The following is a 27,635-nucleotide window of genomic DNA, read 5'->3' as shown; positions in this document are numbered from 1 at the left end:
AGAGAGAGAGAGAGAGAGAGAGAGAGAGAGAGAGAGAGAGAGAGAGAGAGAGAGAGAGAGAGAGAGAGAGAGAGAGAGCGAGAGAGAGAAAGAGAGAGAGCGTGCGTTGTGTTGCTGGCTCCACAATACTTTCATACAACCATGCACGCGGTGTTGAAGACAAGACCAACTTGTGTGCAGTGTGCAGTACCGTCGCGTTTGATCATTTCTAATACTCAGATGTTTCTTCGATGAGGCATAGTATGGCTAAGTTCAGAGCATCTATAGGCAGCAGAAAAAGCAAATAAATATTATGTGATGATCGATATAAACTGGTTGAAAGCCATCGGTAGTGTACATGAAAGATAACACATTATTGAAAGAGAGCCGAAGAGCCAGTTGTGCTCTGCTGGTGCCATGATTTCGATCCAAGTAAGTCCGATCTGAAAAGAATGAGTAACAGAGGGGAGCAGCATGATTATGCAGCATTGGAGCAAGAACTGAAAAGGGTGCATCCCTGCTGAGTTCTGGCAGTCCAGTGTGTGTTGTATTGTGTTTGCTGCTGGAGCTGCAGCAGCTCTGTGTAGGAAGTTTTTTAAATAGGAAGCACAGGTGCATCCAGAGCAACCAGGCTAGAGGAGGAGAGGCAAGGAGAAAGAGACACTGGCAGTACAGTGTACAGAGTGCTTAACCCCCCTCTCTCTCTCTCTCTCTCTCTCTCTCTCTCTCTCTCTCTCTCTCTCTCTCTCTCTCTCTCTCTCTCTCTCTCTCTCTCTCTCTCTCTCTCTCTCTCTCTCTCTCTCTCTCTCTCTCTCTCTCTCTCACACACACACACACACACACACACACACACACCGATGCACACACTACTGCCACTACAAATACAGCCGACGGCCGCAGGACACTCACACAAGTCTATACACATCATGCGCCCGTCCCAGATAGATACAATGAGTGGGTAACATTAAATATTCTCACACACTACACTCTCAAAGTCTCAATCCTCCTCATCTGATATACCGTCATGGCGTGCTTCACCAGACGCTCCATTGTTGAGTGGGCGAGTGCTGCCGCACCCACTCTCCATGCCGCAAGACCGCTTTGCCATCAACGGGTGAAGTGCGGACTGCAGAGAGCGGTACAGCTGCGGGAAGATTGCTTCTTGCTCGGCCAGCAGGCGCTTAACGCGATGGCGCTCCTTGGGTGCTTCGAAGCACGCCGGACAGTTCTCCGTGATCACCGGCAGGCGCGCTTGCTCGGCAAAGTGTCGCAGCATCTCCTCGCGGACAAAGACCAGCGGGCGAATGACACGCAGATCGCCGCTCCTAGCACACGGACACGAGTAAATACATCAGCATCAGCTACATGTACACGTATTACTGAAAGAGCTTGGCACAGACCACAGTGTCAGCTATTAGCAAAAGAGCTTGGCACAGACCACAGTGTCAGCTATTAGCAAAAGAGCTTGGAACAGACCACAGTGTCAGCTATTAGCGAAAGAGCTGGGAACAGACCACAGTGTCAGCTACATGTATTAGCGAAAGAGCTTGGAACAGACCACAGTATCAGCTATTAGCAAAAGAGCTGGGAACAGACCACAGTGTCAGCTACATGTATTAGCGAAAGAGCTTGGAACAGACCACAGCATCAGCTATTAGCGAAAGAGCTTGGAACAGACCACAGCATCAGCTAATAGCAAAAGAGCTTGGAACAGACCACAGCACCAGCTATTAGCAAAAGAGCTGGGAACAGACCACAGCATCAGCTATTAGCAAAAGAGCTTGGAACACACCACAGCATGAGCGATTAGCAAAAGAGCTTGGAACAGACCACAGCACCAGCTACATGTATTAGTGAAAGAGCTTGGAACAGATCACAGCATCAGCTATTAGCGAAAGAGCTTGGAACAGACCAACGTGCACTGCGCAGAATCAAGTCAATACTACGGCTGCGTGGTAGCACACAGGGATACATGTACAGTCGTGGACAAAGAAATCCAACCAATGTGCCGAAAGCAGCGCCAAGGCTCATGCGGCCGCTGCGGCCCTCGGATCAGTTTTGCGAACATGCATGATGTCATCAAAGAGGAAACGCAGCGTTACTTTTGACTCGCAGGTTGGATTTCTTTGGCCACCACTGTACTTTGATGACGTGCAGGTATTGCGTTCCACTGACAGTATCAAGACCTAGTGCGTACAGCCACGAGGAGCTAAGACCTCCACGGCCTAGGGAAAGAGATCACTGACCCAGCTGAGTGGGATGGGGTAACCCCCCACCCCCCACCTGATGATGTAATCAACTATCAGTATTGACTTACTGTACAGTGTAGTTTGCTTTCATGGTTCTGAGTAATCCATTGTGAAAACATGACATCATGATGATGTAATCAACTAAGAGGTATTGACTTACTGCACAGTGTAGTTGGCTTTCATGGTTCTGAGTAATCCATTGTGAAAACATGACATCATAATGATGTAATCAACTAAGAGGTATTGACTTACTGCACAGTGTAGTTGGCTTTCATGGTTCTGAGTAATCCATTGTGAAAACATGACATCATAAAGCTGCACAGGACATGGAGTAAACGGCACACAGCAAGACGGCACGAACGTGAACAACACACAGTTGTTATCAAGAACAGCTATCAGATGTGTGCATAGCTTGGCTTGCTCAGCTATCAGATGTGTGCATAGCTTGCTTTGATCAGCTATCAGATGTGTGCGTAGCTTGGCTTGCTCAGCTATCAGATGCGTGCGTAGCTGGACTTGCTTAGCTACCAGATGTGTGCAGAGCTTGGATTGCTTAGCTATCAGATGTGTGCAGAGCTTGGCTTGGTCACATACAATACTTTAGATCAGGCCCACCCCTAGTGACACTGCAATGAAACTCGGTACAAGCAATAAAACATTTAATTGAGGATCCTCCGAGTCTCTCCATGACAGCATGGAAGCAGACTGCGAAGCGTGATATGCATGGCCAGGATTACAAGAACAGTTAAAGTGTGCAAGCTCGACTGCAGCCCCTTATTTGCACGGATACGCTACACCACTATCAAAGCAATTTGTCTCGTTGCTGCGAATTTCTATTGTCGCGATCAAATTTTCAGCTGGAGTCACATACACACACACACACACACACACACCATGTACCATGTATACGCCCGTCGCAAGAGAAGCACGCAAATCTGCAAAAGCACTGGATGTGCACCCACAGATTTTCTCTTATAGCAACGATAGCGAACAAGATCTGAATGAGACAGATCAAGACTTGCGCCAGATAACTGTCTAATCCACACAACTGGCGAAGCCATGTGAATCGACCACCAACACACACGCACGCGCGCGCACGCACGCACGCACACACACACACACACACACATACACACATACACACACACACACGCACACACACACACAATCAAACTATCCACGAGAATGCCCCCCCCCCCCCCCCACACACACACATATGGACATCCGGCCAAGTTAGCCGATCAATCCTACCTCTCAGTCAAATCATCCAAGTGTTGTCCCATGGCCAGAACGTTGTAGCCTTCCCGTCGCATCGCTGCGTACAGGCGGCCACGCTTCATACGGGAGCAGAAGCTGCAGATAGAAGTGCACTCCTCACCCAATGCTGTGGCCTTCGCCAGAATACCTAACAGGCCACGGTAAAGGACATAGCAAACTTAAAATAATATAATTTCTTACAGTTCATGTACAAGTGCGTTAGACTAATGTTTCCACAACCGTGGGAATGCACACACTCTCAAAGATGAGGTGAAGATGCTGCTCCTAAAGCAGGCCCACAACAAAGCGGCCAAACGAGCTTGAAAGTATACAAACTGGTGAAAAGGCCGATTGCAACACGCATACGAAATGGCCAAAAACAGGAAAACAATCCAAGGCAACAGTGGTCAAGCACAGCGCAGCGCATCGCTCCCAAGAGCCAAGATCCCAACACATCTACTTTGACTTCAGCAAGTGGTGGTGGGTGAAGCTGCAGCTGTCTTGCCGACCCGTGCCTTAACGCCTTAACATGGCATGCACAGCCTGCTCACCTATGTAGTTGTACGCATTATACTTGATGGACAAGCTATTACCATGACATGCTAGTAAAAGCACAACAGCCATGCAGGCACTGTCTTTGTACTCACCCTGCTCTTCGTAGTAATAAGGAACACCCAGAGCAGACAGGTACGCTTTGAGTGGACTGGGGTCGTACGCCTCTGTTTGCGGGTCGATAGTCACTGCTCCAAGGTCAAACAAGATGCCCTGAAGATACACAGGCATAGACAAAAAGACAGCATACTGTGATGCAGAGATTCCAACAACAACAGTAAAGCACCAGCAGCAGCACCACCAGCAGCAGCAATCACAACACATAAATGTATGCATGTCGCACTATGTGTACACATACACAGGTGCATGCACGTGCATACAGATGTGCACAGAGGTACGGCATAACCGAGTAGCCGTACCTTCTTCTTAGCGACAAACTGGTACTGGTGCAGTGTGTGAAGCAGCGACAGCGAGTCCTTGCCCCCCGACAACGCCACAAGTACTCGATCTCCATTACCAATCATGGAGAACTCATCCAATGCCTGGAGGAGACAATAACAACACAGATGAGTGGTCATAAGAAGAACAAAACTGATGCGTTACCCACAGTTACATCTTCACATCGCATACAAACAACAACGACAGTGTTACCCACCGTTACATCTTCACCTCGCATACACACAACAACGACAGTGTTACCCACAGTTACATCTTCACATTGCATACAAACAACAACGACAGTGTTACCCACCGTTACATCTTCACATCGCATTCAAACAACAACGACAGTGTTACCCACCGTTACATCTTCACATCGCATTCAAACAACAACGACAGTGTTACCCACAGTTACATCTTCACATCGCATTCAAACAACAACGACAGTGTTACCCACAGTTACATCTTCACATCGCATTCAAACAACAACGACAGTGTTACCCACCGTTACATCTTCACATCGCATACAAACAACAACGACAGTACAACTGCAGTGCAGTAAGGCAAGAAGGAGTTGTCTAATCATTGAGCCCCTACTCAGCAATCTTGCAAAACAAGACACTTGCCAACATTCAGATCCACTGGACTGTATCAAATGCTGCCGAAGCACTGGACTCAGTCCTCTGAAACAGCTCTGAAAATAGTTCACTCGCAGAACACACAAGGGCAATAAATACCCAATCTAGTACATTCTGGTCGGTGTTCTGATTCGTACTCAGGTTTTCAAAGGCTAAATTTAGACGAGCTTCTATCTCAGTCAAGTTAGGTGCGTTCCCCACAAAATTAGTTTTCTGCAGGATTTTCAATTGCATGTATTTGTGCACACACATATACATGTATTGTGCACTGTAACAAAACGGCCCGGTGCCAACAAACGGTACCTTGAGGACAAGTTTGAAAATGGCCTTCGGAGGTGAAACAAATCTCGGTTTACTATCCGCGGCGTCAGCCTTCTGCTGACGACCCTTGGCGGACTTGAGTTGGCAGACTTGATCACGTTCCTGTGAGGAGTTGTCGGTGCTAACAGGACTGGTGCTGTTGTCTGAAGTTGATTGGCCATTGACAGTGGACTCAGGACGAGCAGTACATGCGGAGCATGACCGGTTTTGGTCGGTGAATGCTCTCAGCCGCTGGTGCGCTGGTGGCCAGGACAGGAATAAGTCACTGGGAACACGAGCACTGCAAGCATTGTCGGTATTACTACGGCTTGTGTCCACACCAACAGACGTTCTTCCATCCGCTTCAACACTGGACGTCTGTTGATTCGTCGGTCCCGTTGATGATTCCACCTCCCTATGTGACCCGCCATTGCAAGCATTGCCTGCTGAAGGACGATCATCGTTACAGTGTGTGGACGGGTGACCAACGGAAGAGCTTTCTTGTTGCGCACTTGCAGTGTGATAACTGCATGATGTAACTGGCTGTACTGGTATACTAGAACTGGCTGCTGATTGGTTATCGCCATTCTCGGTGTTACTGCGGATAGATGAGGTGATCTCGGAAGGTAACACGTACCAGCGCAGGCGCTCGGCGCTCTCCGGTAACACGAGTCTCTGGTCGGCTTGTGCTCCAGTGTCCTGCGGAGAGAGAGAGAGAGAGAGAGAGAGAGAGAGAGAGAGAGAGAGAGAGAGAGAGAGAGAGAGAGAGAGAGAGAGAGAGCGAGAGAGCGAGAGAGCGAGAGAGAGAGAGAGAGAGAGAGAGAGAGAGAAAGAGAGAGAGAGAGAGAGAGAGAGAGAGAGAGAGAGAGAGAGAGAGAGAGAGAGAGAGAGAGACATCACAGCAAAAGAAGGTGAACGTTGGCACTTGGTGCCAGCTCACAGCAAACGTGAATGCCTTCCACACGCACTTCCATGAAGCGATCACGCAGATTCCCGGACCAAAACTTTCCCGTACACATGTGTATCCGAGTCGCACTTGCATGTCAAGTACCCAAAAAACTTTTTTTGAACACCCGTGTTTCTATGCCATTTCCCTTAGTTCTTCAAAAATTCCCGGCATGCCGGTACTCGCCCTAGTTTCCCGGTAGAATACTGTAAAAACGGTATACTGTATAGCAGGAAATTTTCGGACGGAATTTATTTTCGTACGATTCCGTACACGGCCTCTTTTGTACTAAAATTAATTCCTTACTAAAATTTGTTCCTGTGAAGTTATGTACACTATACATGCGTACCGCATGCAAACACGTGCATTTGGCATGCAGCACTGTACGAAAATAAAATCCGTACAAAAGGTCGAAATTCGGCTTTGTCCGAAAATATTTCCGTCCGAAAATGTCCTGCTATACAGTAGTTGGCAAGTCTGAAAGATGACATTCCGGTCTGCTTTACTCTACGTGGACACATTAGTGTTCGTACTTGTACTAGGATGTATCCTTAAAGTAATTTACGTACCAGTGTACTGGCAGCCGACTCAAACACTTGTGTTGCTAGAGAGAGACATTCCTGAGTGAAACACAACACAACAAGAATAACGGAGAAACAAGAATTACCAACAACAATAATTCAGCGCTGTGCGCTGCATCAGCAGTAGTATATTTTTGAATGATTCGGGCAATGTAGGTGAGAGAAGCAGATTGCGTGAAATTGCGCGCACGAGATCCGGGTGGCGTCAACTGATTAATGACATCATCGACAAGAAATATGTGTACCACTGAACAGGTCTAACTTACTTATGGCTACTTGCAATGTGCTAGTGCTGCACCAGCGTGTTGCATTGTTAGTGTCTTTGAATAGTATGGGTATGATCAAGTGTTTGTTCACCTATATCTTTCCCTTTTTCGTTTTTGGTTTTGCTTTCTTTCTCTTTTTCTCCCCTTCTCTTCTGGTATCATGTCTAACATTGGGTGTGGCCCAAGCGAAGGCTAGGCTAACGCCGATGCCAACGCGAAAGGGCTGATGATGATGACGATGATGATGATGATGAGGTGAGAGAAGACACTTAGCCAGTGCTACCCAGCTTTTCAGCATCATACATCTTCCTCCTGCACTGCACTTCTCATTCCCTTCCCTCCACTCCGCAAGCTTGTGTATAATCATGCACATACCCAATGACGTGGTTGCTCTGTAGGGCCTTTACCCTGTGACATATCAGTGAGAACCCTCAGACCTGGGACACACCAGCAGCTAGATGTCATACACGCTTAGGTTGCTTGTGGACAACTCCCACAGTACTTCCACGGTTCTTCCTCAAAACACTGCCGCTATGCCTTGCAGGACACTGTGCTCTGCAATGCAGCATGCCCATCAGTTATGCTTGACTATGCTAGTACATGTGCCAGTTTCTCAAACACACATGCATTGTCAGCATACCAAACACGCTCGCACCGACACGCCACAGAATATGTTGCAACGTGTACAATACATGCATACACGTGTTTGACGATGACAGCATGTTACAAGGCGGCGGACACACTTTGTTCAGGACAGTGCTAGGCCTGACTGCAACCATAAACTGGTTGGTAGAGTCCCGGTCTTGTGGCCATCTAAACCGCATGGGGTCAAATACATGTGCATGCATGGTTGTGCTGTGGGTCTCTGGTGGCGGTTGCTTACCTTGTACGACGGAACTGCAGCATCGCCGTCGCTGCCAGCAGCAGGAACCATAGTCGGTGCCGTGAGACCGCCCGATGCATAGCTGATGGATCCGAGCCACTGGCGCTGGATCTGTACGCACACAGTATGACCAGATAAACAATACAATGATGTATGGTGTGCATGTGCATGCGATGGGGGTGGGGATGGAGATAGGCTGGACAAGCTATAGATTACAGTAACAAGTAAGGTTCAGAAGACTCGGAAATGTTGCACTGAACTGACAGCACAGAAAAACCATGACAAAGTGTTCAATAGGATGGGCAGAGGGTTAGTTGTGGACGTGGTATGCGGAACGGCTGGACATGAGATCAATAGCAGCGCAGACACACACACACACTTGCTAGCAAACCACCAGGACAGCAAATTATCTCTCCCATTCTATCGCGTATTAGAATGACCTACCGGATCTAGAAGATGCTTCCATTCTCCACTGTGAATATCAAATTTGTACTGCAGTCAACCAAGCAACCGAGCACACAGAATAGACTGTTGGAAGCAGTGAGGTAACAAGTCAACACTTCACTACCAGTAAGTCAACACGTAATGGCCAATGCCAGTTGCCACTACAGTGAAACCTGTCTAAGACGACCGCACAAGGGACCTTCAAAATGTGGTCTCTGTCACCAGATTGTCGCCTTATCCAGAGTCCATTGACTGGAAATAGCACCCCTTGGTCCTGGTTGCAGTGGTCTTCTAGAACAGGCGGTCGCCTTGTCCGAGTGGTCGCCTTGACAGGTTTTACTGTATCTCTGTCCACAGGTACAGAGCATGTTCTTTACAAAATGAGAATCAACACAATGGGCTTGTTCGCTTTGTCCAAATCTCTTAGGTTGTTGAAAATGTCAGTATGCCACTCGGGGTAAATCCCTAACTGGAGGAAGTTCTTTTTCGACCTAGCACACGCCCCGGAGAACCGAACGAACCAGACCACCTGGTGGGAGCGCTTCTCAGCCTGATGCGTGCCACAGAGAGCCAACTGAACCAGATTCTTGGAGGAGGCGATCGCCGTGAGTTGTCTCCACTAGTGTAAAGGAAACTACAATGGCAAGTCAATCCGAGAGCAGAATGTAGCTGCAGTAGTAGCAAGTGAAATCCAACCTCGTGATTCGTGAATAAAGCAGAGCTGAGCGCAATGCATCACCCAGGGTCCGAAGCGCTAGGGCTGCGCAGAGCACCGGGACTGTAATGTAAAAAGGGGGTTGGATTTCACTTCCCACAATTGTAGGAAGTTCAAGACTGCAAAACACAGGACAATGCGATTTTGGGGGAAATACACAATCAACAAGATTCCTGCACACATGGTGTTGAGCCCTGGCCGGCAGCATGCACTTGACAAGATTCCTGCACACATGGTGTTGAGCCCTGGCCGGCAGCATGTACTTGACAAGACTCCTGCACACATGTGGCAGTATACACTCAACAAGATGTCTGCACACATGACGTGTTCAGCGCTGGCTGGCGCCGTGGCAGTACCTGTGGTAAGAGCTTCCAGCCGTGTTCTGCGACCAGTGCGATGGCGCTGAGAATGTAGTCGACCTCCTCGTCACTCATGAAGTATGGCAAGCTGAAGCGAGAGAATCCAGGTCTGGAACGCAAAAAAACACCACCCCGTGCACAGAGCGAAGTTAGCCAAAAATGTCTTTTGTGGGGATATACCATAAACACCAGATTGTTAACATTCCATTTCGTTAATCTACGGATTTCGGATGGATCTGCAACCCGTTATCGTAATATGTGTTACAGTATATAGATAGTCGACAGGTATGTTAAAAAGAATCAGTACCGCACCACTGATCATTTCATTACGTCATGATGACTAAGAACCGTACATGCATACACGTAGGCTTTGTGCTGGGCAACCAGCTATCACAAAGACACACCCACACACCCACATACATGCATACACCACACACACACACACACACACGCGAAGCCATGTGAATCGCCCACCAATGCACACCTGGTCTACACCACACGGAGTACATCGGCATAAAACGGCCAAGACAGTTACCTATGCACACCCTACACTTGCTGGGGTAACCAGTATAGACAGCACGCTGCTTTGATAGAAGCAGACACTAGATGCACTGGTACCTTGAAGTGAAATTGGAGTTACTTTACCAACCAGCCTCGGCTACTGAGTACTGGGAACCCAGAGCCACACACACACACACACACACACACACACACACACACACACACACACACACACACACACACGCGCGCACGCGCACGCACAGACATATGCATACGCATACACACACACTGTTAGACAGTGGGCAAATCACCTGAGAATACCACGCTTGGAGTAGAAGTGGTAGCGGCGTAGGTGCAGCTGATCCAGGCCACTATATGGAAAAGGAGACACAACACACAAACACAACCAGAACAGATCAAGGCCACTACACAGACATGGAGACATCACCAGAATAATTAGATATTGCAGAGAATCCATCTGATCACTGACATGGATAAAGGAACAGTATGCAGAAACATAAGGGCTGTTTGTGTGACTTGATTTGCCTAGTGTTTTGCAACAAGCAGGAGCTCTCATGAAGAGTTGCTGCTTGCTCACTGCAACCCTGAAGCTGCACTGGGTTTCTCAGGTGGGTTGAGCACACTCACGAGTCAATTAGATCGTGCCTGGTTCAACTTCAAGCAGCAAGAACCGCCAAGCTCAAGAGCATTCTAGAGAAACTTGAGTTCAGTGTTTGATTGCCCGTGTCTCAACGTATGTTGTACCCAGCGTACTTCATACTGACTTGCTTCACTGTACCTGTACATAGTACTGCAGTGGTGAGGCTTCCTGCAGCTTCATTCATAGGAAAAAAAGGTTTCAGAGCAGACCCGCTCTCTTCCCATTCCACTCTGCAAACTCGAACTCGTTTCTCAATCAATTATTACAACGTTTCAGCAATTTTGCCGAAACGTTGTAATAATTGATTGACTGCTCTGAAACCTTTTTTCCTATGTACATGTCCATGATAGTACAATACAGTACAATACAGTACTCAGTACTACTCAGAAAATCTTACTCGTCTTCCTCAAGGTGCTTGTACAACTCCAGAGCAACATCTTCCTTGATGCCCAACAGGTCCTAGCACAGCACAAAGAAAGCAGGCAAGTGCAGATCACATGTTGTCTAACAGCATACGAAAACGAAGAGGGAGTGTAGATGCACCACAAACTGGATACTGCATACAGATTGGCTCACGGAAATGAAAAAGAAACAGCCCTGACTGCAGTACAAGTGCAAAGCATGAAGCAGTTGCTAGCGACCTTCCCCTAATACCGAAAACAACCCGATAGAAGGTCCTTGCCCAACACAATACGCCCTCCCCATCCCTGCCCAAGAGAACCCATCGTGCAGTGAGAACAACAAAGCAACAGCTCGCCCTCCCCATCCCTGCCCAAGAGAACCCATCGTGCAGTGAGAACAACAAAGCAACAGCTCGCCCTCCCCAACCCTGCCCAAGAGAACCCATCGTGCAGTGAGAACAACAAAGCAACAGCTCGCCCTCCCCATCCCTGCCCAAGAGAACCCATCGTGCAGTGAGAACAACAAAGCAACAGCTCGCCCTCCCCATCCCTGCCCAAGAGAACCCATCGTGCAGTGAGAACAACAAAGCAACAGCTCGCCCTCCCCATCCCTGCCCAAGAGAACCCATCGTGCAGTGAGAACAACAAAGCAACAGCTCGCCCTCCCCATCCCTGCCCAAGAGAACCCATCGTGCAGTGAGAACAACAAAGCAACAGCTCGCCCTCCCCATCCCTGCCCAAGAGAACCCATCGTGCAGTGAGAACAACAAAGCAACAGCTCGCCCTCCCCATCCCTGCCCAAGAGAACCCATCGTGCAGTGAGAACAACAAAGCAACAGCTCGCCCTCCCCATCCCTGCCCAAGAGAACCCATCGTGCAGTGAGAACAACAAAGCAACAGCTCGCCCTCCCCATCCCTGCCCAAGAGAACCCATCGTGCAGTGAGAACAACAAAGCAACAGCTCGCCCTCCCCATCCCTGCCCAAGAGAACCCATCGTGCAGTGAGAACAACAAAGCAACAGCTCGCCCTCCCCATCCCTGCCCAAGAGAACCCATCGTGCAGTGAGAACAACAAAGCAACAGCTCGCCCTCCCCATCCCTGCCCAAGAGAACCCATCGTGCAGTGAGAACAACAAAGCAACAGCTCGCCCTCCCCATCCCTGCCCAAGAGAACCCATCGTGCAGTGAGAACAACAAAGCAACAGCTCGCCCTCCCCATCCCTGCCCAAGAGAACCCATCGTGCAGTGAGAACAACAAAGCAACAGCTCGCCCTCCCCATCCCTGCCCAAGAGAACCCATCGTGCAGTGAGAACAACAAAGCAACAGCTCGCCCTCCCCATCCCTGCCCAAGAGAACCCATCGTGCAGTGAGAACAACAAAGCAACAGCTCGCTGGGATGCATGATACTGTAGAACGGCTAACTTTAGCGACGGCGATATTTTAGCGATTTTAGCGAAAGGAGGGTTTTCGCTAAAGTTTTGCAGCACCAATCGAAATTTTCCATGCACAGTACAGTACTGGTCATCCTTCTTTAGAAAGTCTGAAACTCGGACCGCTAAACTATTTCATCGCGAAATGGTCCAGATTTAGAAAACGCTAAAAATTTCACCCGCTAAAAATTTCACCCGCTAAAATTAGCCGTTCTACAGTAGCCGCTGAAGAAATAGCCCAACTGGTCACCTCAAAATACCAAGGGTGTCTGTCAAACAAACCGCTCTCATCAGCAGTGGAAGGGAGAAGCTAATAAAAGGCTGATTCATTTGAAGAAAGATAAGACTTGACAAGATCAGGAGAAGAATTGACACAGGACACAACTGAACGACCGTGAAACGCAAAACAGATTGCGAGTGAGGGGTAAGAACACCCAAGAAAAACTGTGCGCGTGGACGGCACCTCATTTCCTCAGGACTGCCAGTAAGTTGAGACAATCCATGCAGCAATGCAGCAATGCAGCAAGGGAGCACTGTAAACCGCCCAATACTCGCGTCACTAAGTTTTGCGATCTCTCAGAACCAGCGGGTTTGCGCTGGCAAATGTTCGCGGAGCACTGTGGCCACACATACACACCCACTGTTGAAGTTTGATTTCACGATGGTTAATATTCGTGTTTTGCTCTTCTCGCAAAGTTAGCAAACATGAATACGCCGCAAACATTAGGCAGTTTAGAGTACAGGTACACTCACCAGTGCATATGGTCCAGCGCACATGCAGCCACCGCGCGTCTGTATACCAAACAGATCATTGAGCAGCGTGCTGACGTAGTTGTAGTGCAGGAAGCGACCGGTGGCCGGGTGGCGCACCAGGAACGAGAAGATGGGCAGCCGCTGCTCCGAGTCCGTGTTACCCAGGACGGTGATGTTGGGACTGGACGTAAGAACAGTCCGCGCACGACTGTAACCAAACACACACATACACTCCATAGTCATCTTGACATTCATGTATAGATAATAGAGCAGGGGGAGACTTGCACAAGTACCTGCTCCATGCAAAGTCAAAACAACACAGTAACTGAACTATTCAAACAGCTTCCTATAGTGCCCAGCCATCTCCGGGCACTGAACACATTAGGCAACCAGGAGAGATCCTGGACTTCCAGTTTGGGGTTATTAGCTAGCTACAACAGGCTGTGTGCTCCCTGGTCATGGGTTAGGTAGTACTTAGACTGTTCAGCTGTCATAACTCACCACAACAAGTCGTGTTCGCGCTGCATGATTGCTGTGGTGCCCACCGCCTATGCACACAGACAACACACATGATTCGAATGTTGAACGAAGCAACCTTTAATAGTTTACGAACTTGAAACTCATAACATTACGCTTACAACCATACACAACATTAGACAACATCGGAGAACAAATGGCAACAACACTCAGCTAAAAAGGAACGCTCCAAGCGAGAAACCAGCATATGCTGGAATTAGCATTTCCCACACTAATGATCTAGCTCACCTCTTTCAGCTGGAAGGCTAGGCCAGCGCGGATGCTGGCGAGGATGTTGGGAGTACCGGCCTCTTCGCGCAGCTCAGTCTCGCTCAGGTACGTATGCGTGGACCTGGACACCTGGCCATTGGCATTGCGCACATTGACACCAAGACAGAACGGGGAGGAGAGCAAGCAGATTCAGTCAGGGAAGGGATTCACGCTCATCACAACTTTCCAACATCTCCTGCCCTGCTATCAGAACTTACTAGCGGTCATCTACATCCCATTCTGCTGGCAAGTCGCACGTCAGTTTGCAATAAGACGCAGTTATACCAGTGGGTGTGCGATGTTAGAAATGACCATGTGAGCATGCATGGGAAGGGTAGAAGAACCCGTATATACACACACACACACACACACACACACACACACACACACACACACACACACACACACACACACACACACACACACACACACACACACACACATACACACAGGAGTGTTACTAATCAGACTAGTATGAACAAAAAAAATACAATTCACAACCCAGTCTTCTGATCAGCGTATGCAAGCGTTCTATTTGTTTCCCAACAACCTGGCTCTACAATGGTGCTCGCTTGTGCGCGCACACACACGCACACGCACACACATACACACAAACACACACACACACACACATACACACAGGAGTGTTACTAATCAGACCAGTATGAACAAAAAATACACTTCACAACCCAGTCTTCTGATCAGCGTACGCAAGCGTTCCATTTGTTTCCCAACGTCCTGGCTCTACAATGGGGCTCGCTTGTGCGCGCGCACACACACACACACACACACACACACACACGCACGCACCAATGTCCAGTATGCGTGTTGTACACGTGCGTTTCTGCTAGTCCATCGAGTGAAATTTCTTCACCTGCTCACCACCCATATTTACCTATCAGCATGCAGCAGGCACATCAGTCAATGGATGGAAATCAGAGCGGCAGCAGATTCCTCTCCTCTCTGATTGTACTCACTCATCTAAATAGGAGATGACGATTTGTCCAGCAAAACAAACATCCAACTAACTGCCTATTCCATACAACAGTAGTACGGAGTTTCACGAGGTGTATATAGTTCTGCAGGGGGCAACGTCGAGCAAGTACTACCCTGTAGTCGATACTCATACACATCCAAGTTCGTTTATCAAACTGGCACTGAGCCTAAGCATACTAGTAACTAACTTCTTCGACCTGCCCCTGCCCCCCCCCCCCCCTGTCATATACCCTTCCCCTTATCCTCATCCCTATACATCCATCATAAGGCCAGCAGTGCTCTGTCAGAATGCATCTGACGCAGCGGGCACTTACAAAGAGAACACTTCCACCGCCGGACACACTCGGTGCATGACGTGAGAACAGGATGCTTTTAGCAACGAGAACACCTGCGAGCGGACACAGTAAACAGAGCATAGCAGTGCTAATAGATTCGAGTGAACAGAGCCAGACACACATACAAAGATAGGTTATCTGCAACGACAGGTTTCACTTCGTCATGCTCATTCGGATGCAGCAGCACACCGACCATTCGTTGTATGCACAATCTTCACTCTACATGTACATACAGACAACCTTGTGAATAAGACCACTGCGCATTGCCAAACACGGAGGATATGAGGAATGCTTATGAGTACACTGGGATCAGCAATGCACTGTTCAACACCCCAGACGACCATGCCCAGGTGTGGCTGTGTGGGGTGCTTATTGTACAAATTACGTCATTGCGCAATGGGCTTATACCGACCTCCGACTATAACAACCCATGACTAATGACACAATCCTCAGGCCTAGGACCCATTCAACTGCATACTGTAAATATACAAAATTTCGGCGCTGCAAAATTTCGGCACTTCACGATTTTTGACATTTCGGCGGCGATTTATTTTCAGCGTGGGGTAGAGGGCATGGTATTGCGACAGATGCTGTGAAAAATTTCATCGGCGTTTTAATTTAGGCGTTTTGGTTCGGTGCCGAATATAGCCGAAATTTAATAGCTGCCGAAAATTTGTATATTTACAGTACCTTCAACCTCATGAATAATGACCACTCATGAATAATGACCACTCATGAATAATGACCACTCATGAACAACAACACTTTGCTCATGCACGATCCAGGGCCGTTATTCACAAAGTTGACTGTGATAAATTCTCACTGGTCCTCCCCACAGCCATGCTTCACGGGGAAGAGACAGACAGACTTATACAGTCAACAAAAAAGCTGTAGGATTGTTCAATTGCCGCCTACCTGGAGTATCCACACCGCCGACAAACTTATGAGGCGAGATGAAGATGGCATCCTTATGTGCAAGATGGTGGTTAATACTGCTCAATACACGTGGAAAAGACACATTGCACAAAACACACAAACAACACATGCTAAGATCAGGCTTTCAAAAAGCAATGTGCAGATATCTTCTTTTTTTCTGACACAGCACCAATAACTACTTGAGGTCAGTTTTCTCGCAGACAAAATGCAATTACAAAATATTATAACTCAAGAAGAGAACAAGTTTTAGGCCCTTCACAATCAACATCCTCAAGAACAAGTGAAAACTACTGGTGGAAGAGCTTTGGGAGTACAGTCGAATGTCACTTATCCGACCACTTCGGGAATCAGGCATGTTGGATAACTGAATATGTTGGATAACTGATATCATTTTTGATGTGCATATATGGCTGGATTTCACTGATTTATGTACACAATACCCAAATATATTCATGCATATTCATGAATTGCTCCATGCACACATACATGTACATGTTAGCATACTTGACCACATCTACTTCAAGTAAATGCATAATTATTACACCGCATAATATACACCAAACAAAAATTTTTTTTAAAGAATTTTACTGTTGAGAGTCATAAAATTACCACTCCCGGGCTTGTCGGATAACCGACGTGCTCGGATATTAAACTGGCGACCGGATAAGTGACATTCGACTGTACTACCAGTAGAAGAACTTTGAGGATGCTGATTGTGAGGATCATGAAGCATGTTCCTTTCCATTAAAGTGTTCCTACTTGCACCGGCAGTACGACTTCGTTTCGAACTACAGCACGCTCAAGCAAGTAAAATCATTTTATAAAACAATATGTCTTTCACTGTTGTCTGATGAGTGGTTGTTAAACTATGAAACTCTCTGAGTCACAACAAACAAGCCCTTCCTTTCCTTTGTGCACCCCGTGTGTACTGTACTCTGCCTATCACAGGCATTGAGTACTCCGGAAAGTTAAAGGGAAACTGAACGCCAAAAATTAGTATGGCTTATCCGAAGGGGAATTGGGCACTGATTCCGATGAGCTATGTCTCGAGCCAATCAGAGAAGAGGAACCGTGTCAAATTTCATAAATAACACCTTCCATATTTGGAAATTGGGCTTGATGACGTGCGTACTGCTTAGCTGTCACCATGCTGTGCATGCTCAGCAGTGTAATTGAATGGAAGAAAACAATTACTTTGGTGTTTTGCAGCTCTATTTCGTTCCCTGACGGTAACCAAATCTAGATGTAGGTATCTGTTGAGCAGGAGAGTGACACATGTCTTCCCGAAGGCTGTCCAGGCTGCAGTGGTGATGAAGAAGACACGATCATCACCCCGAGATCGATTGTAGCGAATTGGAAAACTCATGGTGAATTTGCTTCCACTCCAAGGCAATGTCGAGGTATGAAGGGTGCTTGTACTGCCTTCCAAAGTGAAGAGGAGATGAACATGGCTGTGCATAGCTGTTGTTCTATGCCAACTTACTTACCTACTCTTGCTGGTACCGTAGACGTAGTGCTATATTGCGAATTTCGTGGACGAACAACTCTAGTCACTAGTGGCTAGTGAGCAACACTAACAGGTGAGATTTTTCAATTTGACAAAAATTGTTTTTGTTTGAGAACTGACAGTGGTAGTCATTAGACTCAGTAGGTGTCTCTCTGCTGCTTCTTTCCCTTCATCGGTAGGGTTGTGCTTGAAGTAAAAATAAATAGAAAATGTGGAACAAAAATCTGATCATGTAGTTCGAATTTCAACTTCAAAGTATGTGTACATCAAATCACAAAAATTTCAAGGTGGTGCTGTGCATTGAAAAAGACTGGGAGCTGGCAGCAATGGAAAGGGTAGAAACGAAACCAGTAATGTAGAGTATTCATAAGGTAGAGGGAGCTGAAAACGGGAGAAGAGTAGTGAGCATTTCAGTTCGAAGTAGTGTAAATAGACAGCATTGTGTTGTGAATATTGTGTGAATCTAATAATTGGCGGAGGGTAGTGATTAGGCAGAGCATTGTTACAATACAAGGTACTTTGTGAGCAGATAGAAATCAATATCACAGCATGGTTTAGACAGGAACCCATAAATGGCACGAAATTGCTAATCCAAATATATTATCCCCTGAGTATGAGTAGTATTTTTTATTATGGTGTTCTCCTGTGTTTACATGCGGAGCCTTGACGTTGCTGGACGAGCGACAATATAAATTACATAAACATGTAGCTCATGATGTGGAATGACTGCCGTATCGCATTGCCAACGCAAACCCATCCTGTGTCAGTGCAGCCATCCAGCAACTTCAACTCCCCGGACCAGATGCCGCTGCAGCTGAACACCATGCCGATGGAAAGCCAGGAGTTGATAGCGAAGCATTCTGGTCTGCACAGTACAAGGCAAAGAACAATTATGAATTATAACGCATAGTAATCCTTCCCACACTTCTTTGTAAAAACAAACAAACAGTGCCATTATCACAACACTTGATCAAGCATCTTGATGGAGGTATTTTCCATTGTGCTGGCCTCGCATCTGCACCAGGAAGACCATGTACACTTACACGTATCTTCTGTGTGTTCGGGCGTGTGTGTTTGTGTATTCGTCTGTGCACACGTGTGTGTGTGTGTGTGTGCGTGGGTCCTACGCACATGTGTATGGGTATGAGTGTGTGTGTCGGGGGAGGGGGGGGGGGGGGGGGGGTACATGCACATGTGTATGGATGTGCGCGCTGCACGCGCATGTCTGTGGGATGGGGTGGGGGTGCACGCACATGTGTGCGCGCACTGATACAGCATGTGTGTATGTGTTCGTTGAACACATGGTGTCCTCTTGATTCCATAAACTTTGTGATCATTGTGATTTCATGTACTTTGAAGTTGAAATTCGCAATACATGTACTCATGCTTGATTAGATTTATGTTCCACATGTTCTATTTATTTTATTTTACTTCAAGCACTTGTACTATTCAAGCACAACCCTACGAATGAAGGGAAAGAAGCAGCAAAGACACCTACTGAGTCAAATGACTGCCACTGTCAGTTCTCAAACAAAAACAATTTTTGTCAAATTGAAAAATCTCACCTGTTAGTGTTGCTCATTAGCCACTAGTGACTAGAGAGTTGTTCGTCCACGAAATTTGCAATATGCCACTACGGTATCAGCAAGAGTAGGTAAGTTGGCGTAGAACAACAGCTATGCACAGCCATGTTCATCTCCTCTTCACTTTGGAAGGCAGTACAAGCACCCTTCATACCTCGACATTGCCTTGGAGTGGAAGCAAATTCACCATGAGTTTTCCAATTCGCTACAATCGATCTCGGGGTGATGATCGTGTCTTCTTCATGACCACTGCAGCCTGGACAGCCTTCGGGAAGACATGTGTCACTCTCCTGCTCAACAGATACCTACATCTAGATTTGGTTACCGTCAGGGAACGAAATAGAGCTGCAAAACACCAAAGTAATTGTTTTCTTCCATTCAATTACACTGCTGAGCATGCACAGCATGGTGACAGCTAAGCAGTACGCACGTCATCAAGCCCAATTTCCAAATATGGAAGGTGTTATTTATGAAATTTGACACGGTTCCTCATCTCTGATCGGCTCGAGACATAGCTCATCGGAATCAGTGCCCAATTCCCCTTCGGATAAGCCATACTTATTTTTGGCGTTCAGTTTCCCTTTAAGGCCGTGCACTGCTTCTGTGTATAACACAATATCACTAGAAGCCAGTGCTCATCAGTGCCAATAACAGCATTATCAGTGTGCCTACAACACTACCAATCAGCACATGTATCCAGCAGCTACACGTAGCTTACTTCTCCTGCGTCACCGGATTCATGTCCATCTGTACATACGGTGCTGGAGAGAAGAGCAGAAGCGGTGATGGCGGCAGCAGCGACAAACGACAAAGACAGCAACAACAGCAACACAATCAGGGACATCGGCCACAAGGTAGCACTGTATTGTCAAGGGTTTAAAGCTGTGCATGCATTCCTGAAAACTGGCCCAGAAATCCACCCCAGGTATGGAATACGAGTACATGTATACATGTTCTGTTTATACACGATCCGCAGACAGCTACGTGTAGCTGCGTGCAGCTGTTTCAACCTAGTCAGGGGTCACATTGCCTGAGCTCAGAGTGAGTGACTGGCTGAACCGATCGCAAGCAAGTCCAGTCAACAACAAAAGCATTAAACCAAACCATCCGATGATGACATGTACACCATGGATAGAAGGACCCCGGCACCTTGCACCACATTGGTGGCAGCAAGAGTACATAACCCCCCCCCCCCCCCCCCCCCCCCCCCAGAGTGTGCAACGCCTGATCCAGCTGTGCATAGGGTGTTGGTCGAGCGGAATCGGATCTTTGCGTCATAATACCGTACACATCTGAGGGGAACCCGGGAAGTCGCGGGTACTCTCGGATCAAAAACAATGGTGCCCTGCCTCGAGACCGGCCTTGCGCTGGTGTGGAGTGTACGCATGACATCAGAAGATCCGATTCCGCTCGACCAAGACCCTATGCAGAGCTGAATCGGCGTTGCACACTCTGGGGGGTTATGTACTCTTGGTGGCAGGTGACTGGGCCGTGCCTGTCACTGGTCAGCAACAGGCAGCTGAAAGCAGCCTGTCGCTACTAAATGTCGATATAGAATGCTAACAAGCAACATAATGCAACATCAGACATTCACCGTGCTCTCCTCATTCTCCCAGGCGCGTGCCCCGTATGGGTTCCTGGGTGCCCGGAACCCCCCCCTTTTTTCGCTCAAAATGCAGGATTTTGCTTCATTTTTTGAAATTTTTCCCGGGGGAGGCCCCCGGAACCCCCCCCCCCCCCTTGAAGGGCACCGGCACACGCGCCTGTGACTCCCACCCGGAAATCAAACACATACAAGCTAAAATCCAGTATTGTGCGAAGTATGACCAAGAGTGAATAAGCTCCCAAGAGTGTGCAACTCTGCATATGGGGTCTCTGACGGCAAAACTTACATACGTCCGCAGATCGAGTACATTACATTGTATATACATACTCTTGGTATTACGGGCAACAGATTGTAAGTATAGCATACCTGCGGTAGCATAGTCAAAGAATGCCAGTGCTCCATGTCGATGCAGGCAGATGGACAACGCAGTCGTGTCCACCAGCTGTCCGGTGACATTCGACGCAGCAGAAAAGCAACCAACAACATGGCGACCGTCCGGCTGATCCTGACCAACAAGAGTACAAACATAGATACCGTTACGTTACGTGCCTCACTGCCTTGCTGCACAACTAACTTTACATTAGATAAATGAATCGGATTAGGAACGAGAGGCTCTATGAGCGTACCGGCGCGGTTCCTCTCAGCATTATCATCTTGAGAGCTAGGTGGAGGCTCTTTGGGCACGTCCTCCGGCTCCCGGCTGACTCCCCACCATCACTGGCCATGGGAGCGTATTTCGCAGAGCCTCGTCCAGCGGGCTGGAGGGGACGACCAAGACACACACTACCAACGCTACTACAAGATGATGCCAAGCGGATTGGACTTTCCTTGTCAAGCAAAGTCGATCTGGAGGCGTTCAGTGCCCTTGCTGCTGACCGAAGCGGTTGGGTGGGCATCTGTGCCCGAGTAGTGTCGGCACCCTAGTTTTTGTCTTCTTTTCGCATATTTCTTCTTTTTTCTGAAACTGTTGTGGTCTTTTGTATCTATTCGAAGTGGCTTATGCGAACACTTTTGGCTGGTTTGCATGATTTGCATGCCCATTAATGCAGCTGCAGGCCATGCTGATGTCTACGCGAACAAGCACATAATAATAATAATAATAATACATGTTACACAAAACGATTGATGAGAAGAGAACGAAAACATTCGGTTACTAGATTGGCTTGACTTGACTGCGGGGATTGCGTCGGTGCTGACACTTCTTTCGGAATCGGATACGTCTCCAATATTTTTGTTCCTTGAAAACGAATGGGCTCACATCACTGTGTTTGCAGGGCGTCGGAGAAATACACAAAGAAAGTTTTTTTTTTGTGAGTTACGAAGTCTGAAGAAAACATAGCAGGCTCAGTGGAGGACGTTCAGGTTGTAGTCTGAAGAAAATGTTGAACGGTTGCCGCTGGGATGACGACTACACCATAGCTCAGTGGTCAGAGCAGCACCCTCCTACTCTCATTGAGTGCCCCCTGTGAAAAAGTGGATTGCACTGGCATAACTCTGGCTTTTATTGTTGATTCTACATGGATTGCCTTTTCCCTCTTTTGCCTTATTTCTAACCTTGATGCCTCACTGACTTTCCCTTTCCTCCTTTACCCATCAGTATCACATGCCCTCTGGTGGTTACCACGCAGCATACACGCCCTGTTTGTGTCGCATATACCGGTAGGAGATCCCACGATAGGCTATAGCCTTTGGGAAATCCTGAAATACAGATTACGGTTATCTTAGGGCAATACAACAGAAAGCCGACAAGTACCTTGAGTTTACTCTCCAGCTCTTCCATGTCAACTCCGCCATCTGGGGATTGGCCAACTCGGATCACCTAACAAATCAACACCAGACACAAAGGAGAGTACTGAACTGTTCATACTCGAAGCAGATTAAAATGCTGGAGAAGGAAGTAGACTGTAAGGAGGAGAAGGGGGTGGGGACGAGGAAGAGGAGCAGGAGCAGACACATAGCAAAAATGTCCACCAAAGCCGGAATTCAACAACACAACATTCACTTGGAATTTGCAAAAAGTAGATGATGTTGAATCTTACTTCGAATCCAGCTTCTCTGAATGGTAAGATGACTGAGTGGTGCTCATATGGTCCTGTAAACACCACCTTCATGGAGATGGCACACACACACGCACACACACACACACACCACACACGCGCGCGCGCGTGCACACACACACACACACACACACACACACACACACACACACGCACGCACACACGCACGCACACACGCACGCACGCACGCACGCACACACACATACGCACGCGCACACACGCGCACGCACACACACACACACACACACTTATAATTTGTTCTCCATGTTATTCACACACCCAGGTCTACTGGTAATTTTTTTTACATTTATTTATTTTTATTTATTTATTTTTTAAAGAGTCGGCGTGGAGAAAGCAATTTTATTAGTGCAATTAGGAGTATAATAGATGCAGACATGGCCAGACAACAACCAGTTCATGGAATTTTTAAGGATTTTTATGTTATTCAAAATCGATTTTCGTGTTCCGCTCATCAGTGAATAGTATCGGAACTGAGGGTACTGTGTACAAAAATAGAACATTTTATAACAGCATAATTAAAAGTGTGAACAAAAAAGGAAGTGCTACAGCATTACATAATAGGTGTCAAACATAGTGCTAACATATAAAACTGAGTGCAGGCACAAAGCATGAGGTGATACAGTGCAACATGACACAACATTTACATCTGATAACCAGCTACGAGAACAACTTTAGCGCGACTACATGCTTCTTTTGTTTACAAAGAACAGGATTATGCACACGAATACATACAGCTTCCAGAACCTTCAACTGCTTAACATAACTTGCACGGCACAAAACAGAAAAGTGAGAATCATCGTACACACTAAGACAATCTGGACGTGATAACAAGTGACAAAATACAGCTGACTTTTTGCTCACGTCGCTCTCTTCCGTCTCATCCCGCTCCCTTCCTTCAACCTCCTCCGCCTTATCCTCGTTCTCCGTCTCATCTTCATCATCATCGTCCTCATCACCACCATCATCATCATCAGTCACTTCCTCATCATCCGTTTGATGCTCAGTCTCACTGCACTCCTTATCAGCCTCCAACATGGCTCCATCATCTCCACCAGCATCACAAGTCGTTTGACCGCTGCTCCGCGTCACCGTTGCTGGGTTCTCTGCTACTGCACACCCATTTCCACTGTCCATTTTGCGTGGGGCAAGTCCATTCCGTGCATAAATTTCAAGTGAATAGTTTGCTGTGCTTCTTCTGGGTCTATGGGTAAGGATATTGGTATCATTTTTGTTTGTCGATGATCTCCCTCTCTGTCCAGACACAGTTGGCACCGTGGATCCCAGCACCGGGGGGACCACCGTCTCGGTAGTCAACAAAGGTAAAGGGGGTGGCTCAGGCGGAGGCAAGGGCAACTGACGAGGTGAGGGTTCAGTGTCTCTCGGTGGCCCCTCCTCCATTCCAGGACGATGATGTTGTGCTAGAGTAGGCTCCGCTGCCGTTCGCAGTGGGTCGAGAAGTGGTGGCCAGGTCACTGATGGCAAACCCACCCCAGCCCCAGCCACCCACGGCACCCCAGGTGGTGGGGCCGGTGATTTATTTATTTTTTGAAAAACGTAAAAATGTAAAAATGTTTGGCACCTATGAAATCAGGGGATGGCCCACGCCTGGTAAGAAAAGGTCTACTGGTAATACATGAAGAGAGTACTAAACACTGCAAAGTATATGTAGCAACTACAGTGCTACCAACAGAGACAATGCCATTGTTACACAAACCTGTAGGACCACACATACATTGTACACTGCATGTGCATTGGACCAGTCCATGAGGTATACTGGGAAGATCTTCTGGTGGCTAAGTTGTCGGGGAAAAAGTAAAGAAAGGCCGTGTTGTGCAATATTGGTACTCACCGGTTGTTGTTTGTCACTGCTCCAGGTTTCACAGAGGCATGACACCAGTTTGTGAATGGCTCCCGTACATCCATTTCCCGTGAAGAGAACACTGTCCTTGCTGCTTGCATTGACAGCGTTGCGAATGATATCCCTGTGGGATCAGAGAAGGTGGCCAAGACCACGAACATGCGCACGCGCACACACACACACACACACACATTTAAAACTCCATCCGCAAACAGCACAGTTGTGCACCATTGCAGAGTCATCGGCACGACACAGACAGGCTGAGCGTGGTAACAATTATAACTGTGAAAGAAGGGAAAGTGACCACACCTTCCAGAAATTCTTTCTAAAAATTGGTCAGCTGCAACAGCCAGGATCAGCAATAACACTAACACATGCACGCATATGAGTGTACACAAACCCCCACACTCACACCCACACTCACACCCACACCCATACCCACACTCATACCCACACTCATACCCACACCCACACTCATACCCACACTCATACCCACACTCATACCCACACTCATACCCATACCCACACTCATACTCACACTCATACCCATACCCACACTCATACCCATACCCACACTCATACCCACACTCATACCCATACCCATACCCACACACCTCGCTTCCTGTAGGTAGTATGTTGACTGACGAGATGTAATTCCGGTGGTCGTATGCGTGTTGGCATAGTACGGCATCACATTCTTACGTAAGAAATCCTCGATGAATGATAGTGATCTACAATAGACAGAGGTACAGGAGAGGCAGAGAGAGAGACAAATAGATGCAGTCACACAGAGAGAAAAAGAGAAAGAGCAAGAGTCCATTGGTAATCACCTGGCGAGGCAAAACAAACAAACAAACAAACAAACAAACAAACAACAGACAAACAAACCACAACTAGCCAGCTACAGACAGCAAAGTCACATGCGGAAAGTAGTGCATGCATGATCATCTTGCTCAAATTCCGTACTGCGGATGATGGAGTGACTTTCCGTACAAATACGGAAAAATACAGAAGGTTGGCGGCACTGGAAAGGTGCCCGGTAGACAGACGTGCCCACATTAGGGGTGTCCGGACAAGAGGAGTATTCAACTACATCGAGACAGCGGCATAAGGACATGGGGCTAACCTGCCGGATGCCGTGTAGTCACAGTAGACAACTGCAAGTAGTCAGTCCAATCCAATCAGACAAGGCATTGCACAGCACCCACACACATGCACAAATGCACACGCATACACACGCAGATGCAGACACACATACACATGCGCACATGCAGGAACAAACATGCATGACAACACACACACACACACGCGCACACACTCGCACACACACGCGCCCACACACGCACACACACTCGCACACACACACACACACACACACACACACACACACACATACACACACACACACAAGCACACACACGGCAGAGACAACAACGAAGATTCATGTATTCATACTTCATAGTCCATACACAACCAGACCAATGCACAGGCAGTAGAAAGATATGCAGACACATCTAAACACACGCAAACGCACACGCACACGCAGTTCTAGGGGCACAATATTAATAGAACTGCATCAACAAATCAAGGTCTTGCTGGAAGAAAAGTCATCAAATAATACCATGTGGTAAAGAAAAACCTTGTAACATAAGCCCGATGCAGTGTCTGCTCCAGAGCCGGGTCAGCGACCCAGTTGGGGGGGGGGGGGGGGGTACGTGGACCCGCTTGGAAAAAGAACACCGGGTCACTTGCGACCCGGTTGGGACTCAATCAGGGAGTCCTAAGACTCCTCGATATCGCGATGTACAGTAGCCGCCCATGAATGTACCCGGGACTGACCCGGTTGCAAGGGTTGTGCCAGGCACACGTGTACCCGGTTGGTTTGAAATCCTAGAGCAGACACTGCGATGGTCACATGTGATGAAAGAAATGCAGTGCCTGTAGCTATAATGTATTTGTACATCTGATCTCCAGTCCGTGTACAATCACATGCGGAGCACACCAGAAACGCAGGAGCTGAGGGCCCTGATCAGCTCAAACAGCAAGGAAATAGCGCGACACGATACATAACAACCCACCCATGACTGCAGCGCTACTGAACACCCAGCAAATCGTCGCACACCTACTGTATGGGTTCTGTCAAGAGTACATAAAAATGGACTCTTGGTTCTGTGCATAGCAGATCATCATCACAAATCGTGTCGTGTCGGAACTTCTCCTGTACAGAGAAGAACTCAAGTTTACACAAACACTCACCTCGACGTTTTCCGTATTTGCTCTGAAAGACTGCATCCTTGCCAACGACGTTGTTATCGATGTAGGAGAAAAGTTTTTCTCCCAAGTTTCTGCCCGATGAAATGCTCACCGGTGGATTGTCCATTATTTTAGAAACGATTCAGAGATTATATCCTTTACCAGTATTTACGAATCCAGTATGAGAGGGGTCGAGACCAGATAACTTGACTGTTCCCACAACAAACATTACAAGTCACCATGGACGAACAACAACAAAAAACAGCCTCTTGTCTTGAACAAAACATCAATGCAATCTGAACGTCGTCTTTTTCGTCCTACACCACTCGTTTCCATGACAACT

The 27,635-nt window shown here is 47.6% G+C and overlaps 1 protein-coding gene and 1 long non-coding RNA gene across 2 annotated transcripts; both read right to left on the bottom strand.

Annotated features, from left to right (window-relative positions):
- Window positions 1-182: 182 nt before the first annotated feature.
- LOC135810102 (uncharacterized) lies at window positions 183-27,594 on the bottom strand. The gene is made up of 25 exons (XM_065323568.1): window positions 27,296-27,594; window positions 26,166-26,196; window positions 25,654-25,770; window positions 25,031-25,163; window positions 23,143-23,208; window positions 22,857-22,922; window positions 21,470-21,608; window positions 20,216-20,258; window positions 16,387-16,463; window positions 15,451-15,524; window positions 14,120-14,230; window positions 13,856-13,902; window positions 13,355-13,562; window positions 11,167-11,228; window positions 10,420-10,479; window positions 9,605-9,716; window positions 8,534-8,581; window positions 8,090-8,200; window positions 6,929-6,979; window positions 5,417-6,112; window positions 4,457-4,579; window positions 4,133-4,250; window positions 3,480-3,633; window positions 2,481-2,543; window positions 183-1,304 (listed from the first exon to the last, which is right to left on the bottom strand). Exons 1-25 carry the CDS (start codon window positions 27,417-27,419, stop codon window positions 977-979), a joined length of 3,162 nt encoding a protein of 1,053 aa, XP_065179640.1. The 5' UTR covers window positions 27,420-27,594; the 3' UTR covers window positions 183-976.
- On the bottom strand, window positions 18,143-19,644 carry LOC135810104 (uncharacterized). Its single transcript, XR_010552273.1, has 2 exons — window positions 19,480-19,644; window positions 18,143-18,779 (listed from the first exon to the last, which is right to left on the bottom strand). It is a non-coding gene; the product is annotated as an uncharacterized LOC135810104 (long non-coding RNA).
- Window positions 27,595-27,635: the final 41 nt, after the last annotated feature.

Source organism: Sycon ciliatum, chromosome 2, assembly GCF_964019385.1.
Source record: "Sycon ciliatum chromosome 2, ocSycCili1.1, whole genome shotgun sequence".
Lineage (NCBI taxonomy): Eukaryota > Metazoa > Porifera > Calcarea > Leucosolenida > Sycettidae > Sycon > Sycon ciliatum.
The sequence above is the reverse complement of the archived record's forward strand: the minus strand, read 5'-3'. Positions and strand labels throughout refer to the sequence as shown.

Coding starts and splice junctions, on each gene's coding strand:
- LOC135810102 (XM_065323568.1), bottom strand. CDS start 27,419: ATGGACAATCCACCGGTGAGCATTTCATCGGGCAGAAACTTGGGAGAA. Junction 13,563..13,855: donor CGCGAACACGACTTGTTGTG/GTGAGTTATGAC, acceptor GTTTGGTTACAG/TCGTGCGCGGACTGTTCTTA. Junction 9,717..10,419: donor TCCAAGCGTGGTATTCTCAG/GTGATTTGCCCA, acceptor TTTGCGTTCCAG/ACCTGGATTCTCTCGCTTCA.